This window comes from Acromyrmex echinatior, chromosome 1 (genome assembly GCF_024713525.1).
Source record: "Acromyrmex echinatior isolate Ae372 chromosome 1, ASM2471352v2, whole genome shotgun sequence".
In the NCBI taxonomy this organism is placed as follows: Eukaryota; Metazoa; Arthropoda; class Insecta; order Hymenoptera; family Formicidae; genus Acromyrmex; species Acromyrmex echinatior.
Window position 1 is genome coordinate 6361136 of NC_141852.1, and position 19536 is coordinate 6380671.

Here is a 19536-nt window from a genome sequence, read left to right on the forward strand (position 1 = left end):
TTTCGGAAATAAACTCAGAAGCAATGCCATGAGATTCCGTTGAATTTTGTTCATGAATTAAATCGATTCTATAATAGGTATAGTGAGCCTTAAGATATGGATCGATTATAATCGATTATTCTCCTCACATTCACTGTGATTAATCAATTTCTTGCGGCTTATTACTCCTATTGCATAGAATCCTGATTGACCAGAGATTCGATATTGAGTTGGTTAGGTTAGATTAGTTGGCTGCCGCCATATTAGTTCTTATGAGTATTCAATACAGGTACTGATTGGCTGTTTAACGTCCGGAACTAAAATAGCGCTGTGATCATATTTGTTTCCACCAATGTTGGTTAACTTTAATCTTAATTCAACTCACTTTTTATCTTTTCCTAGTTCTAAAAATTAGAAAAGAATAAAGAGTAAGCTGAACCGAGATTAAAGTTAATCTACATTGATAGAAACAAATACACATTTCTGTGATAGTCAAACAAACCATCAGATCGTAATACTCTTTAATCTTTGTAAACAGCACTCAGATCATACTTTTCTACACGGCATCTTTAATCGGGTTTAATAACATCCGTAGTTATGAAACTGACAGTCACAGTCATTCTATTTTTCAGAGCTATGATTGGCCAATTTTACAATACAAATTACGGATGTTATTAAACACGATTAAGAATGCTGTGTACTAAAGAAACGTACTAAAGAATGAGTTTCTGATCATCTATACGGGATTCAACTATTACAGACCTGCAGACCTTAGAGGTCATATTTAACATAAAACTTGATTACGCAGGATCGTCCCGACAAAGAGCTTGATCTCTACTCCTTTTTTCCATCGATGGAAAGTTTTCCAAAGAAACAGAAAAAGTTGCCGTCGGCCTGCTCGCTGACGGCATAAAGTAGAATTATATTGCGCTGTTGTAGCAGGACACAAAACTGTCTTTTTACGGTCGAGACGTGGGATTTTTAATTAGTAAAGGCGCGAGTGAACGAGCGACTAAAGGCTACCAAAAGTTTCATTGTTGGAGAAAACCATTAGCGACAGCGCGTATTCTTTTTTGTGCATGAGGCGACACACCCGACTAGAATTTGTGTCAGGTTAATCTTATATGTTATAAGGACCTGATTGATGTAAGGTAATCTTAAATAAGGTACACCTAACAAGGTTGTATGTTATAAGGACCTGGTTTGGTTGACTTAAGATAATCCTAAATAAGGTATATCTAAGAAAATCTTCATCAGGTTTGAGTATGGTTGACCTTTGTAAGGTTATATGTTATAAGATTGATACTTGATTTGTTTGATCTAAAATAATCCTGAATAAGATATACCTGTATATAATGAGAAGGTTCTCGTTAGGTTTGAGTATGTTTGACCTCGTTTCTAGTACTCAGCCACGCCACGAGATGGACGGGTTACTCGTAAAAGAAGAAAACGTTCATAAGTTCTATAAGAAGGCGTATGCAAGTCGATTGGGATAATCTCTTAGAGATTATAAAGTTCCTTCAGAGTATATTTTCTGAATCTCTGAAATATACGTTTTATGTTTCTTTTGAAATGTGATGCTAAATTAAATAGCATTTGAACAATTCCCGACTTAGAAATTTATCCAGTGATTTCAGCTAGATTGATCTTATTTCATTATCAGGTCCTGATGAGGACCATTATTCTGATAAGAATCTTATCAAGATCCTCATCAGGATCTGAGGATAGCCTCATCCGGTTACTGTGCTGCGTTACATGACTAATCAGGTCCCGATGAACTTACCTTACCAAAACCTAATAACGAAATAAGTTCAATCTGATTAGGATCTGCTAAAATCCTTGGATAAATTTCTAGTCGGGCACTTTCGTCATCGGTTTTGTTATGACCGTCGTCAAGCGGAATCTATTTTATCACGAACCAAGAGCCCACCTCAGCAGTCACCTCGCGAGATGATAAAAATTTTCCACGCGTGGCCTATCACGACGAGCTTTTCTCGCCGAGCTTGGCGTAGCTGACGAAACGCGAAAATTTTCAGAAACATTTTCGTCCCGCATAGTCGTTTGTTCGGCCCGTCGCGTCCGCGTCAAACAAAGGTGTGCACGCAATTCGCTGCGTACGAAAAATCAACTTTTTCTAAATATTATAAAAATATTCGAGATGAATAAAAAGCGGATTAATTTCTGAGCCCGGCCTTCCCTTCGCGAAATATTTTGTTGATTTTTCAAAAATATAATAAAGCAAACCTCGAGACAAAAACTGGCTTTCCTTCGTGATTATATTTAAAAAATAAAATTAAATGCTCGGATGTTTTGTAGCGGAACAAAAAAAAAATGAATATTTAGTTTCAAGTACTATTGAGGGATGTTTTTTTATCCCGCCGACATGTGAAACACATAGCTTGCGTTGAAAAGCTCTGCGGTTTACGGTTGTTATTCCTGGCATATTATATTTACTGGCATATTTGACAATGATACGTAAAAGTGCGGAATAAATACCAATTAGCGCCGAGAGGTTACAATATGAAATATCGGATATGTATATTTTGCGGAGCCTGTTATAATTAAAAACTCCAGAATGCCTTTTACCTTTTGCCTTCTAAAGTTGACATCGTACATATTGTAAATTTTTTAATGAAAATATCGAGAACAAATATACTATAAACGACATGAAAAGGCTATGCAGTAAATAATGCATCAGTCAGACGAAAAAAAAATCTCAAATTTCTTTGCCTTTTCTAAGTTCATGCGTTCTCCAAGTCCTAGCTTTTCCATAACACAATTCTATTTATAAATAAATATATATCACCGTGAAATTCCACTCGCGGTGCATGCCAAGGTATTTACGCGCACGTTCAAATTAAATCCGAGTCGACGTTCCGAGTACAAAAGCGAAATCATTCGAACGAGGACAGGAATAGTGATAAAAGCGGCCACGTAAAAGCAGTCAGGAATGTCTGAATTAATCTAAATTGCGAACTAACGTGGAACCGAGGAAAGGTGTACGACGAGCGAGAAACCATGTAAAAATACCTCTTAATTCTGGGTACGGATTTCTGGACTACGACGGAAAGCTTTCCGCGACTGGAAACTCAAGAAAAGTGTATTTCGAAAGATTAACAGTGGATTGTGATGCCTCCAAAACTTTGTGACCGCGTAAAAATAAATTAATCTGGAAACAGCGCAACACTTACATAAAAGTGAATCCGCAAGGAGATTACGCTAATGTTTATGTTTTAAAAATTAGGTAAAAGTTGATACATTTAAGGGGCAGTATTATATAGAGAATTTTGTCTTCAGCACCCATTATTAAAACACATTTTCAATTTCAATGTAATTTCAGTGAATCTAATATTCAAACATGTATCAATATATTATTTCAATTTCCATGTAATTTTACACATTCCAAGCGCGTAATTGAAAGCGTTCAATTGCTCATGCAGTTTACTTTAACAATATTTATTTTGACTGTAATTAGATCTCTTTTAATAATAATCTATTTTTGGGTACAACACACGTCGTTACATTGTAACACGCCCAAGTTTTTATTACTTGTTCGAAATACTTATTTTTATCTCGCTCGTTCTAAACAGTGCGGTGACCTATACTCGTTGCGAGGTGGCGAGCTTGGCTCTAAATTAATTACTAAACAAAGCCAAGGCGCCGCGACGCATAGCGTCTTTATTATACGAGTTCGCCAACCAGGCATTTACTTAATCAACGCATCACTCTCAGAGGTTGTCACGTTTAACTCAAATATATTTCTCCCCCTCTCTTTTTCTTTCTCACTAAATTTGATTTTGATTGATCTTTTTTAACTAGTTCGTACCTTCGATTCATTTAGTTTAGTTCGCATTCAATTGTATTATCTATATATCATATAGTTAATATTGGAAGACTTCGAAGTCTAAGAGACTATTAATTTCCTTCGTAAATGATAACAAATGCTTCTTATATTTACGAAATCAATAAGAAAAGTAGGACAAGGAGTACTGAAATTTTGTAAAAAAATTCCCGGATTTTTCAGGTATTTTTTCAAGATTTCAAGTAAAATTAGAGACTTTTTAAATGCAACTTTTTTTAAAATAAATTAAAGTGCAAGCAACGTAAACAAATTATACATTGGAAATTAGTAAAAGGCAAGGATTCCACCAAACTATTCTTCATTTTCTATAATTGAAGCTGGCAAACTTATATATAGAATAGTGTAGGAAAGCTCACTAAAGTATAACATCAGCGAGTTATTTTATTTTACTGAGTATTGTCTTCTACTGTCACTCTGATTTTATATAAAACTAGCGAGACATGAATGACAAGGAATGTTCGTAAATATACGCGTCATGTCATATTTATTGTTAACATCTTGCACTATCAATAAAAAAAAAATGATCAAAGAAAAAATGTTTTAAAAAAGAGACAGTAAAATTCCAAAAAAATTTCCCTGAATATTAATAAAATTTCATAAAAATCCCTAATTTTTTCAAGGAAAAAAATTAATTTATATTATAAAATTATAAAAATAAAAAAGAAATCCCTTTAAAATTCCAGGTTTTCTAGATTTTTGAAGTAGTAAATACTGTAGTAATAAAATTTTAGTTCAGATGCATACTTAAACCAAGACATAGTAAGCTAAAAAAAAATACCAATGTCAAAAGTAAAAATACAGAATCATTACATAAGTTTTTAAAGATTCAATTGCACAATGAGTAACAATGAAGAAACTGATGTGATTCGTCCTACATTGAAAACGCACGATAATACTGTAATCGAGAGTAAAAGGCATCGAGTTGACGTTTCGTGGCAGCCGTCGTCGCAGATTTTTTCCTTCGTTCATACAAAATTGATTTCTCGTTCCAAGCAGGTAAACGCAAAGACTGGCACGATGTTTGTCTTGTGTTTGGACCGCAAAATTTCCGGCATCATCGTTGCTCACGTAGAGACAGAGGCCGATGCACGAGCAGTGCATTGCCGAGGCTTTCACGGTGATTGCTTTTTCGGTGTCGTTTGTCAGTCCGGACGCTCGGCGAGAAATCATTCGACCGTAGACGAAGCGAACGCGCCATGAAATCCTCCGCGGAACATCTTTGCATTCCCCGGAAACACCGTCACGTTTTCTTTCTTTTTTTTTACCCAAGAAAGATGCAAGGATAATTTTAATGTCGCTTTTATGTACGAGCATCGTTTAATTAATTTTAGAATTAAACGGAATGTTTAAACCAAATAAATTTAGAAAGGCCAAGGTTAGATCTTGTGTCTATTAATATTTTATGTGTAAATTTTAAATATATCTTCCAGTTATATAAACTGCGCGCCGAATACTACCAGACTTGCAATGCAATCATAAACTGAAGTTAACATTATAATATCATTAAATTGATCCTCTATTTAATAATGATGCTCTTAAGCATCTTAAAATACTGCGAAGAACTTATTAAAAAAAAATATTAACCCAACCAAGGTTTGAATCTGGAACCTCCCGATCATTCGAAACAAGTTCCAATTTGACTACTAAAGCATGTGACAATGCAATAACTAATATATACAAGGAAAGACTGTATTGAAAGGTCAACGTGTATAAAAAATAATAAACTAGATCGCTATTTGAATAAATCAAATAAATACAGAAAGGCCAAATAGAGACATTTACAGATACAGCTACAAAAACGTACTGTTAATAAAATTACGGTTTGCTAAAAACGCTTGAAGAAATGTACTTTCTTTATAGACTATATTTCGAGTTTTTGATTTAGAACGGAAATTAGAACAGAAACAAAATTAGTACATTCTTTTGTTCTAGAATAAATAATTAATATGAATATAATGCTTTCTTGATGAGCGGAAATATCATTTCTGTTTTGAAAAAAATTCACTATCACAATCAAAAATTATTTTAATGTTTGATACAAATAGTTTTATCTCTGACAACAGTATTACCTTAATAATTGAAGAAAGATTTTAAATGTACGTATATTTTTAAGTTTACATTAAATATAAATTCTAGATGTTTATTTTTAACATAGCTCGCAATTAATTTTTCTTTAACAGAATTTACGTTAGTAGTAAATTTAGCAAATATATGTATAATATTCCCTTGCTTGAAGTAAACATTATGAAAGTAAAATTTGCTTACAGATATATATATATATATATATATATATATATATATATACAAAAATAAAAATAAAAATTAAATCTTCACGTAGCAAGTTGGAAACGAAATAGAATCTTGCGTGGTGTATGAAAAAGAAAGTATACATTAAGTGTACATAAAAAAGTCATTTCAACTTCTTGTTCCATACGTTTTACGATCGCCTCCATTTAATGAAGCACTAATGACATCGTGAGAAGGTAACATAAAATTTGCGTACAGAAATTTCTCAGAAATACGATGAATTTCTTTCTCGAGCAACCGAGCGATCCTGTAAATCCCGTGGATTGTAAAGTTTCCACAGTCACGTGTGCGGAAAGTTTCCACGTGTCAAGAAAAAGCATCGGTGGCGACGAAGCGCGTCGCCGGGCTATTTACTCCCTTATTTATTATTTTTCGTGCAGACCATCACCACCTCGCATCCTCCCTCTCTTCCACCCGTCCCGATATACACGTGAAACTTTCCCGAAGGATTCCCCGTGGGATCGGTGTCCGTTTCCACCGCGAAGTTGCGCCCCCGGGGGTGGCAACGGCAGTTCGGTAACTCAGAGGAGGGAGGACTAGGGATGTCCTCGGGAGGAAGGTAGACAGACCGACACGATGGCATCGGGAAACTTACGGAGTTACGACGTCAACGACACGAATTGGCGGGGCTGGTTAACGATAATACTAGCTCCGCTCGACGTCGCTCTCGACTCTCCCACGGCGGAATTGAAAGACGACAGTGAGAAGACAATATGACATGCCGCGGCACGGGTTCGCCGAGCACACGCTTCGAAGCCACCGCTGTATGTCCTCGACGGATTTCCGAGTGGAAACATTCCACATCATTTTGAGTCAACAAATCCATAGATTGCTTCAGTAGTAATATTTAAAAAGAAATGTGAGTTAATTTTGACGTGATGGAGCGAACATAATGGCCGGGTTCGAGTCGGATGAAGCTACTAGCCTGTTTACGATTGATTGTGATTAATTGGATCTAAAGTCTAAAGGGAGAGGAACACTAACAGAGTCAAGTAACTTGTGATCGGCTAGAGTAATTCTTACTTAAGATCATAAAATTTATGATTAATTAGAGTAATTCTTGCTTAAAAGCAAAGAATTTGATACTGACTAAAGTACTTACTTACGGTCACGTGATTAGTTGGTGTCTCTTTCCTATATACGCTCTCTATTAAGTCTATAAATAAAAACTAATCATGTTTAATCACTCAACAAACAGGCTAGCTGTTTTGTAGTGACTTGAACGTCTAATAACAATACAGAATTGGTATGTACATGTATGCACGATAGCAGCGTTTCAGAAGATAAAGTCGCTCAACGAGCATTCATTCTTTAATAAGATTGATTCTTGCTTTTATATTTTTTATAGATCTAAATATATATAATAAAGAATCACTGAGCTCTCGGTGAACGGCTTTGTCTTCAGAACATAATTATTGACGTGAGTAGACCTAACTGAATTCCGTTAATTGATTCACCAGTTCGATTCGGGTGCTAATTAATTCGTTGACAAATTTCATTCGAAACGGCCGTGCGGCCCCAAATTGCGCAGTGAATTAACTAGTTCCGATGATGACCGGCAGCATGATGACACACGCAAGTTGCAAGTAGTATGCACGACCGTGTGTCACGTAGACGAAGGGTTTGACGGGGTGTAGCGGGATAAACCGTCGCACCCGTTTGCGCCCGAGGGATCGTTCATAAATTATGGACGCATTAATTATAACGGAGTTTGCGGACGCGAGTGTTTAGATTGACTTGACGACGAAATGGCCATGGCGTTCCACCCGCTCTCGCATGATCGCGCACGTATACGCGTTTGGACCTTGATGATCAAAGATATATGCAAGGATATCGGCTTAATTAATTAGCCCGCATAAACAACATACCGTCGAAGCTAATTTGACACGCGTAACAACTATTGTATTGACAGGATTCTCTGGTTTCATGCTTGCCCGCCTTCGGCTAACGCCTCGAGGCATCGAAGTCACCGTATCGACGGGACGTATCCTTGCTTCACAGATATGTAAAACTGAGGAAAATGTTTTGATTGAACTAACAAACAACTTGGATCAACAAGAATGACATTTTGATAAGATCCATAGACACAGAAGAATACACTGAGAAGAATTTCTGATGGAAAATGGACAAACTAGAAGATTCCGATTATATCAATCAGAATTTCGATTAACTCAACTAGAATTCTAGATTAACAAGAATTAGTTTTTAGAAAACTCTGATTCGTCCATTTTCAATCAGAAATTTCCAATTAATTCAACCAGACATTTTTCTCAGTATAGATTTATCTGTTCTTGACGTCTGCACTCCATTAGAAAAAAATTGAGTATTTCTCTTTAACTCGATATTTTAGAAAAAGAGAGCGATATGTTATTACTTCTTTCTCTCTAAATTGAAAGTACAACTTTATAGGAATGCGCGTCTATCAAGAGACACGGTAGTGTTTCGGCATCAAGAGCACGCCATGAATAGCACAAGACTGGCCGTGTATCTTTATTCTTATTACGTCTATGGTGAGACCAAATAGAATTTTTTATTATGATATAAAAGAAATTCTATTTGGTCTCGCTAATCAAAATGTCATTTTTATTATGTACGTTTTCATTTCATCAAAATTGTTTTTCAGCAACGTTATTACGTCAATTTTCATCGATTAAAAACTTATCATCTATAAAATATGTAATTTTACAATTAAATGATACGTATCTATTCCAACGACATATATACATAGATCAAGCATTCTCATGCTTTCAGTGGTAGGGAATGAAGCCGGAAATGGACTATTTAAGAGATCGTTGAGGATCCGTGTTATCTCAATCCATCTCACACCTGCGACTGTTAAGAACACTCCTCTCTTTTAAGATAGGAAGAGAGCAATGGTTCTAGTTAAACTGCATCTTCCAGCTTCAAGCTACGAACAGAACACTTGATCTATGTATATATGTCATTGATATTAACTTATAAAGTTCAACATCACTTTAGGTATCTGCGTCATTGATAGAAAAGGAAAGAAGCAAGTGTTAGAAGAAGATCGAAAGAGAGTTAGTTCGGCGAGAATAGCGTAGTAGTTCATGCGGCCATTCCCGAAGTTTAGTGAAGCGAGAAAGAAGTGAAGCGAGAAGTATGACACAGACCTCAGAGGTGTTGGCGACATCATTTGTTGGGCTACTGACCGCGTTGTTGGAGTGCGTTTGATCCGTCTTGAGTTCACGATGATTGCTGAACTGCACGTAGACTGCTCTGCCTCTGAGTTGAGCCACGCCGGTAGCGTAATAATTCACCATGGTCGCCGCAGCATTCTCGTCCCCCATTTCGAGAAACGCCTGTAACAAAAAAGAAGATTCCATCAGTTGCAAAAGCACGCAAAAGTTGTTTCAAATTTGATTTCAAATGTTTTTCAAATAGTAAATGTAAATAAATCAAATATTTAAATAAATAGATTGCTCTCTTACTTTAAAAGTAATAGAATTTGAAAAAGTCAGTTTTCCAGAAAGGAGGAAAACAATTTTCCAACTTGATGGAAAATTATTGACTGATCAAATAATATTGGCAAAAAGATATACTTTTAATATAGTCAAATGTCACTTTTATTTCACAATTTCAACCTTAAAAAGATCATCTTGAGTTCTGACGACTTTGACGATTGTTTTTAATCCACTCTTTTTCAGTAGTGACAATTTTAACTATTTTTTATGAAGTTAAGTTAGTTCATTTTTGATAAAGTAATGTTTATAATTCCTTTATGGTTATGACTCAAATATTACCGAGTTGTATTACTTTTAAAGGAAATAAGGAAGCGACGTCATAATTTACATAAGCGTATTAATTCTTATTTAATTTTTTTGTCACCACTAATTGACGATAATTATATCAAAGGGCTTTTAAAACATATTTTAGTTGCGCCTAATTTGTGATTAAATATTTAAATAGCTTAAACATTCATAGCGAGACTAATGAATTGAAGTCCGATATATAATACGCTTTTACTACTTAACTACTTTACTACACGCTGTATACAATTTCACAAAGCATTTACGTATCGCAGTCTTACTGAGTAAAATTCTCTTGCACAGTTTGAGAGATAAAAGGGGACACACGACTGTCCAAGTTTGCTCAGTTACTTTAACCCGAAACCGATCTCGGGAAGTTATGTCGAGATTCTTTTCTGATTTATGCGCGGAAAGGTAAAACATGCAGGAAGAACGGGAAGCATTTTTATATTTACCTCGGAGCGCAAGTCGTAATGGAATATCTGAAACTCGCGTACGGGCAAACAGACGGCAAAATTTCAAGGGGTAACAAGGGACGAAAACGGGGTATAGTTCGAAATAAGTTTGTATACGCACAAGAATTTCGTTTTAATTACATCGTTCCGTGGCAAGAAGGCAATTGGTTTTACAAAACTGCCTCCTTTTATTTGGGTATTTTATTTTTTTTTCGTTTGCTTAAACAAACGTATACCTTTACGGAACAACTTCTATCGTGTAGCGCTATATTACGTATCGTAATAATTTATATTGTAATTTCGTCGGGAAATAAAAGTATAATCGTATAAAGGAGAAAGAAAAACGTCTCTCTTGAGACCCCGAGTGAATTTCGCTTGGATTCTTTTCTCCTTTGAGTGTTCATGAAATTAATAATCCCGTATTTCTAAATCGTCCTCGTGCGCAACTCAGCGTAAAGGAAAAATTCCCCGAAGACCTCCGGTCGCGAAGTCGCATTCGCGACAGTCAAGTGGTACGTTTATCGAGGAAAACTTAATAAAAAGCATTACCGCCCCCACCCCCCCCCCACCGTCCTTCGACCGTTTTATTATCGCGACCAAGGCGAGGAAGAAGGGCGAGATTTTGCTGAGATAGAAATCGAGCCCACAGATATAGAGAAAATTGATTTGTTCCGCGTGGGGGTGGGGGGATGAAGAAGTGGAGGAAAAACAGCGCGAGAAGATTAATTTAATGTCGCATAATCGTCTCGAAGAAGCAAGGATAACATTTTGCGATATCTGCATTTTCAAGCTCATAATATGTATAAACGGTGAATAAGCAGGGGAATGAAAGGCGCAAGACAGGAAGGAAGGAAAGAGGATATTTATGTTATATTCGCCGCCGAAGCAGAGCTCTTCTTCCCCTCCGTTTTCCGCCCGATCCATTTTCAATTCAATATCGATGCATTCGTAACGCTCGTTTCTTCTCTTCCTCCCCCAATCCTCTCTCTCTGTCTCGAACGCTCCTTCTTTCTTCTGCGTTCGTCACCCGCCCTTTTCGTATCGATATCGATATCACTTAAAGCCTCGTCGCGTCTCCTCGTCATGAGAGAGACGCGACCAGTATTGAAATGGGAATGATAGTTCCTTATATACAAAAGCACGAGGCACGCTGCTCGATTGTGAGGATCTCGGTGAATCAGCTGGATTCCGTCGTTATTGTGTAATGCGCAAATCAAGCACTAGGAAAAAGTGCCGTAAGGCATGTCTTATTATGCGTTTAACTTGATAACTTTCTTAAAAATTTATTATCTCGTCCAGGTAAAAGGGATAAAAAAATAACCTATAGTTCGTATATCTTTTTGCAAACTACCTTGAAGCTTTTGAGCGCTTCAAAGAAAACTTGATATCGAGAAATGCAATTTTATCCGGATAAAATATCCCTCTCGTTGTTGTATATTTTCCGTTCGCAAAACTAATATAAGTTTTCTCCGTTGAATGATATTACCGCGAGCACGTCGTTATCGATTGTGTGTAGTTTTTCGTGATATTTAATTTACTTTGCATAAATGCAGCTGTCGTGTTTGAATATTTGAAGGAGCTCTTCTCCTCAATATGTATTTCAGTTAATAGAGAGAAATAACAACTTAATATAATATATTACATTCTAAGAAAAAAAGTTACGATCTCGCGATAATTTCGAAGAATAAGATAAATATATAGGCTGTGTAAACACAAGCGAATCTGACATTAGCATTTACTTTCATACTTTTGTCTTTTCTGGCTAGATTAAGCGCAGAATGAGAGTCGGAATGAATTTCCGGAAAAATTTGTGATTTTCACATTAAAAGTCTCGCAAATACAATCGATTAATTTTGCGCCAGTTAATCTAAGCAATGAACTAGATGACAGAATAATTGTAGCGTTATGCGAGTCGTATTATTTCAAATTTATCTAACTACGCACGTCAACGGGTTTCGGATTTGTATCCAAACACTCACGCTAATTACGGAACATGTGGTGGACAAATTAATTAATTGTAAACGCACAAGTGAAACACTAAGCAAACAGTGATATTACTTCACGGAGTATTTGTGTTAACTTCAACGAACTATCCTTTGTATTCTACACATTCTATGATCTGTAGCTGATGTAATCTTTCAATTAGTGAAAAAGCAATTTGTTAATGTAGCGAATACACGACTGTAATTCGCGGCTCGTAAACAACGTATATAATCATGCGGGTATCCATAAACAAATTATGACATATTTAATTAAATGCATACGATTAAAATAAACATTTTAAGGACGCGCGTAATAAATGCATTTGTTTTTATCGAATATGAAGTATTGTGCATTTAACGGCTCATCATGTTATATCCATTCGTTTATTATATCCACAAAAGTTATTTACACGTTTGTGAATTCACTAGTAAATGTAAAAATATTGAAATACTCTTTCTGCGTAGTGGTCCATTTTGCATCAGTAAAGTGACCCAGTTTTTAGTTCGTGTATTGTAGATCGAAAATATTTGCCGAATAAGCCATGAAAAATATTGGCAAAGAGACGAGATTCGATATTGATAGAACGTTAAAGGAAATAAAATTTCTCGTCAGTAACTTTTCAGGCGTAAGAAAAATTTATTTTACTACGTAAAATGCATAATTCTCGAACCGTGATTATTATCAAGACTTTCCCAATCTTTGCTAAATTCGATGCGATTATTTCTTACATTTGCTGTGAACTTATTGATATATAAAAATTAGTTTTGAATTTGTAGACGTAAGAAGTGGAGAGATTACAAATACCATCTTGTACAAAGTAAAAATTATTTTGTACTTGTGTGAAAACTGATCTTTGTGAACATTTTTATGTCTTTAACATATCTGAGTGTGAAGTTAACACAATGTGATTATGTTATTCGAATATTTTGTGTTAAATTGATATTTAATATTTCTTAATGTCAAAAAATGATAATTTATGTTATGAATAATTAAACAATAATATAAAAATAATGTAGTTTCTAAAAAATAAATGTATATGTGTATTATTTTAATATATTATAAATGTTAACATTAAAAGTAAAATCAATTGATTAATAATGAAAAAATGAGTTTCTACAATTTGTTTCCAAATTGTGTCAAAGAGTGCACTTAACACACTATAAATGTTTCGAAGAATTTGATTGACCAATTATAAGAAAGAATTTTATTAATTAATCAATTAAAAAATACTTCAAAGCATTTGTATTAAATTTTACATAATGTTTATGTTATTTTCCAACATATTCATCTTGTATTAAATTAACATAAAAATTTGAGTGTCTTTTTGGAATAAGTAAAATGTATTAAATTCAACACAAATTTTAACACAATTGTATATCAACTGAATTGAATCTGCATGTACATGCAAATACAAAGTGTATCCTCTTTGACGGATCTGCCGATCCTAATTAACGAATTAAAGCTGGAACTAAAGGAGTTGTGAGAAGCTTCGAGAGGATGCAGGAAGTCGGAGAGAACTAGGTCTGAGAGAGAGAGAGAGAGAGAGAGAAAAAATATTAGTTGATGAAAATGAGGTTATTCGGAACGAACGATCGCTCATTCGCATTTCGCACGAGAGGTCGTCATTTTACGTAGAGACGACGAATCTGTGCGACCGAACGAACGAACGAATGAACGAACGGCTGGCACAAGTGTGAATAATATCGCGGCTGGACCGACCGACCCGGATTTAACGGCATTAACTCCGTTTCCAGCGCTAATGACGCATAGAGCCGCGCAATTGGGTTTCCGTGCGAATGGGACGAAATCCTCCGCGCGGAATCTGCTGAATCCAGGATCAACCCTTATGTTGGCGGACACGCATCCTGGCCGCACGATCACGTCGCTCGCTTTGACGATCAAGCGCCATGATTTTCGGCACAATGATCCATTCAGCTACCTAACGAGGATGTGTGCATCCGTCGAACGCGCAGCGTGCGCTTTAGAATAGCGAAGTAGAACGATGTAACGTATCGCGATAAGCCTATCGCATTAATCGAAGAGAAGATACGTTTTCAGACGTACGGAAACTTCGGACACAGATGAATTTTAATCGAGCGGAGGCTGCAAACCTCCGTACGTGCGATCGTGGCTAACAATCGGCCCGCAATCGGAGTTTAATGGGAGAAATTTACGTGAAAAGTTACCGAAAACTAGTTTTACACATCGTTGAATGAACGGGCGCGTTTCTATTGTACGTGTTACGATTCCCGAACGATTTGCATACCCATGTTTTTCGTACTGCTCGACGGATTGGATAAAAGATCTTGTTGCAAAACTATGTGCACACGCGAGTATGCACGTACGAGCGCGTCGATAATTATCGAGCAAACGGCACGCCGTTATGGGCAGCCGCTGTATTTTACAAAAGCCGAGCATTTACGGGCGATTCTCCACGCCATGTATTTTTCTTTTTTTTTCTTTTTTTTTTTCATTTTTATTTTGTTTCCACAGCACCAAACGCAAATAAGAGCATTCTTTGGCGACGGGACCGGCGTATACGTTTCGCTGTTGGATGTTCCGCGTTGTTTGCCGTTTTATCGTGACATTTCGAAAGCGTTTCGGATTTCATAGACTATCCGGGAAAATGTTTTCCGCGACCATTTGCAACTCGTCGTCCCACGTTCTCCGCGTCACCGTGCTGCGTTTAATTATGATCGAGGATGCCACGCTCCTCGCTGAGCGATCCGCGCGAGCAGTGGATTTGAAATCTATTAAATATAATCCGTTACGCGATGTCATCGTCATTACACTGCGATGCATTATTCCAGTTTTTCCACCCTGGAGTTAATCAATCATCCTAATTGAGTAACTCGTGACGGTCATCGCACTTGTCCGCTCAATGAATACTAAAATCGTCACTCTGAGAATTCATGATTTAAGAATTGCTTTGGGAAAAATACGAGTACACTGTCAGAAATTGAAATTGCAATACTAAATCAAAAAGTATAAGACATTTAATTACGATGAAATTCGATACTATCATTCATGGAAATTGTATACAGTTGGAAAATTGGTGTTAAAATTGACGCATTTTACATGTCCGAAATAATCAACTTAAATGTTTATGTTAACACAATGATGAATGATGAATATGTTAGAAAGCAACAATAATAAATAAAATATTATGTAAAAAATAATATAAACAATGTAACACTAATACAATTTGTAAGCAAACTGTAGAAGCATATTTTTTTTTAGTAAAATTAACATTTATAATACGTTAAATTATTAATACGTATTCTATTCATCTTAGAATTTACGTTTTAACACACATTACTTTTAAGTTATTTCTTTATACTATTTTATAAATTGTATTATTTTGACATAAGAAATGTGTGTGTGTATTAAATATTAATTTAATATTTAAATAATCTAATTACATTATATTAATACTCGAATACGTTAAAAAGTCAAAACAAAATTTTAATAAGGACTTGAGTGAATCATTTCTAACATAATACAAAATGTTTTTTACTGTGTATAAAAAAAATGACTAAAGTTTTATAAAACTACATTCAGTATTAACTTTTAATCCGCGAGTGCGTTATGTGATACCGTTCGCAGTTTTGAAGATGGTACAATGAAGCTCCGTAATCGAGTCTCTGTGATGTAGGATAATGTAGGATTACAGCAATTCCAGCCAATGAAGTAGTATCATCCGCCTGGGTTCCTATACTAACTACATCCAAAAAGGACTCGATTAATGAGCTGCATTGTACTTACAACTTCACTCCAGCTGCTTCTCGTGAACAAATAAAACGAGCTTGGAATGCAATACCATAGGATGATTAAACATGTATTATGTATTTTTTAATAAAATAAAAAGTTATGAAACAATTACAGATTTTTCTAAATTGCATTTGAAAATAATGTAGAAAGTTTGGCAGCGATTTAAAATTTAGAATCTGAATAAAAAATTATGTTAATAAAAAGTAGACTAGAATAGTGTTTTTAAAAAATAATGAAGATAAAATGAGAAAATTTTCACTTAAACTATAAAATTCTATTGTTAAATATAAATATTAAACTGTTTTATATGTATACAATTTTCATACCAGGGTTGCCACAAAAAATAAATTAAAAAATTTCCTGATTTTTCCAGGTTTTCTAGATAAAAATGGAAAACTTTCCAATATATGTAAATTTTAACATATTTAAAGTCAAGAGTTGTAGGAAAGCTAGCCTATACTATTAAAAACAACGCAAAAAAGGCTTAATGGCTACTAAAATTTTGGGTGCAAATTCAAGTTAACGAAAAATAAATTAGTATTGAAAAAAAGAATGCAGTTACGAAAAAGAGCGATCAAATAAAAATACTGAATAAAATATAAATTTTAATTATTTTATTGGTCGTTTAAAGTGTGCAAGTTTCGAACGTATTTCATTATAAACGTCAGATATAATATTAAAAAATTATAACGATTATCTGGAATAGGAGCAATTTAAGGAAATTGTGAGCAAATTTCAAAATTCCAGACTTTTTTACATTTTCCCTTGACTTTTTTCCGGTTTTCCATGACCAATATCAATTTTCCTGACTTTTCCCGGTTTTTCTGGTTTTTCAGATCTGTAACAACCCTGCATACGGAAAGTATAAATTCCCAATTCCAATCACTTTTTACAGAGATTTAATACATCTTCACCTGTTCGACACAAGAATTAGTGCTTCAAGTACACAGTGGCCTTATCTGATAATAGATTATAAAATATTGTCATAAAATTTAATATTTTTCAATCAAAAAATTATGCATTTCCCTCAACATACTTATATACGTTTTAATTCCAAAATTATATATCTTTCTTGATGTTGCAATTTCAATTTCCAGTAGTATAATTAAGGGGAGAGATTTTTAGCGATAGGATTTTTAATACACGCACGAGAAACGCGAAATGTTGTACACATGTTGTAGCCAATCGCAAAAATCTCGGAATAAGGGTGACGCGGTGGTAATCGTACGGGCGTATACCACCAGTCGTCGGCAGAACCCCATTACATTATAGGGTGCCTGCTACATTTATAGGGCCGTACATCACCGAGAAAAGGCCGGAGGACTTTATTATTTTGTGGATACGTTTATATATCGGTGGCTTGCAACAAGAACATGCGATGTTTCTTCTTGACTTCGGGATCAGGAAAGTCGGATGTCGCATATCTATAACATTTCTTTTGCCCTGTTCCTTTTCGCGCTATGGTGCGCGATATTATTCTTTCTTCATATCTACAACGTATATTCAAAGCGTTGTCTCGCTTTCTTTGATGCATAATAAGCTTTTATTCCTGACGGTATGAGCGCAATTATATCACTGTAATTTTAAATTACAGTGACATAATTCACTTGCGCAATTCACCTTGCTACTACGTAATAATTTTTAATTAAAAATTCAACGTATATTCTCCCTTTGAGCTGTTACTCCCTCCATCAGGATCGGAATTAGATTGACAGTCCCGGTACACAAACATGTTTCGCCACGACCGAAATTCTATAATCCCCACGTCGTGACACACGACAGATCCCGGACTCTCCTTTCTCGTATCCTCCGCTTCGAGCTTGGCTCCCCGATCTCGGTTTGGACGAACAGCTCACCCTTTGTGATCCTGGATTATCCGCAGTTCTCCTCCGGCCTGGCCACGAACTTCCTAACATTTTGCCATCGAGAAACCGTGGCGCTCGCTCGACGTCGAGCTATAAAGACGTTATTGGATCGAATACTCGCCATAAACATCTAACCCACCAACGTATTGTGCATACACACTAAGTGTGCGGCCGTGTTTGTGTTCGCAGTGTGCGCGGCACGAGTCGTCCCGATGGATCGAAGACGGTCGCCTTCGCTTGAAAAATCGATCCTTCAGAAAGCCACCTTTCTATCTTCTTCCCTTCCGCATCGTTCAACTTCGCGAAGCTTCGCCGAAATTTATTCGCATTCGGTGAATAAGTCCGTCCGTGAGTTCACAAATTCCCGCGGGTGCTTTCTTAGCGATACATTTCGCATTTCGTAAACTTGAGAAGAATAGTATTTTTAGAAAGTCCGATAATCGAAGTCCGATAATCGCGGACAACCATAGAGTTACTGACATTCTGCTGGTGAATCTGTCGTGTTTTCACAGAAAATACGCGAATATAAAAGGGGAAAAAAAAGATAAGTAGATATGTACATATGTCTTCGACATAATTGCATTTAAATTTTCAAGTTCTTCGAATATGGGGAAATATCGAAATATATTTAAAATGTCATTATTATTTATCATTGTACTAGTAAGAAAATTTTCATTCGATCTCTACTTGAAAGAAGTTTTTAAACTTCTTTAAATCAGTCAGTGGCAGAAAGAAATCACGATAACATCACGCTATAGAGATGAGCAATTTGTCATGAGATTGTTATTAGAACGGATAGAAGCGGAACCTCGTTATCATTGACGGAGTTATAAGCGTTATAAGCCAGCCGCTAAGTTTCTAGCGAGTTTCGGTACAGAGAAGGGAAAGAGGTTGCGAGAGGATTGGGGGATAAGTGAGAGAGACGAAGACGGTGGGATATGCTCCAGTAGAGAGAAGACGGGAAGACATGGAGTTATTTCTGATTTAAATAAACTCCGCTACGTTCCTCGAATCTCGTCTTCCAACGACGATTCGAACGGGGACTCGCGCGGTGCCCGAAGGGTAGTTGCTCCAGGCGACGGGGGTGCGGACGCGCGGGGTAGAGAACATGAATGTAATTTATCTCCGCTATAAGGGACGCAAAACGGGTTTTCCTTCGGCTGAAACTACATTTCAACTCGTCCACTGTCTTCTTCTACCCCCTCGGTGGTTCAAGGAGGAAGAGAGAGAGAGAGGGAGGAGAGGGAGAATACTTACGGAGGTTGGGATCAACTTGGGGCCCAAGGAGGGTGGTTGTTAAGGGAGATACGCCGCTCCGGTGAATCAAAGAAATATTATATCATTAATACAGACCCCAGGGTGCAATGGGGCCGTTGGGTGTCTGCGTGGAGCGTACTACCATCCTCCAGCAGTCTCCTTCTGTCGATTTCCCAACCATCCAAGCCCGAGCCAGCCACTCTCTCTTCCCCCCTTTTTTCCTACGCGAAAGCCTCTCTCTTTCTCTCTCCTTTTGCTAACTCTTTTCGTTTCACTCTTTCGCACCAGTA

The 19536-nt window shown here is 36.3% G+C and overlaps 1 protein-coding gene across 18 annotated transcripts in view; it reads right to left on the reverse strand.

The window, feature by feature from the left end:
- The window catches only part of heph (polypyrimidine tract-binding protein 1 heph), a 532621-nt gene that overhangs the window by 71557 nt on the left and 441528 nt on the right, over positions 1-19536 (reverse strand). For 17 of the 18 annotated variants that reach the window (XM_087409801.1, XM_087409779.1, XM_087409827.1 and 14 more), the window contains one exon: positions 9280-9468. In XM_087409801.1, coding sequence (XP_087265927.1) covers positions 9280-9468 — 189 coding nt within the window. The remainder of the gene's footprint in view (positions 1-9279; positions 9469-19536) is intronic. The other variant, XM_087409793.1, reaches the window with a different exon arrangement.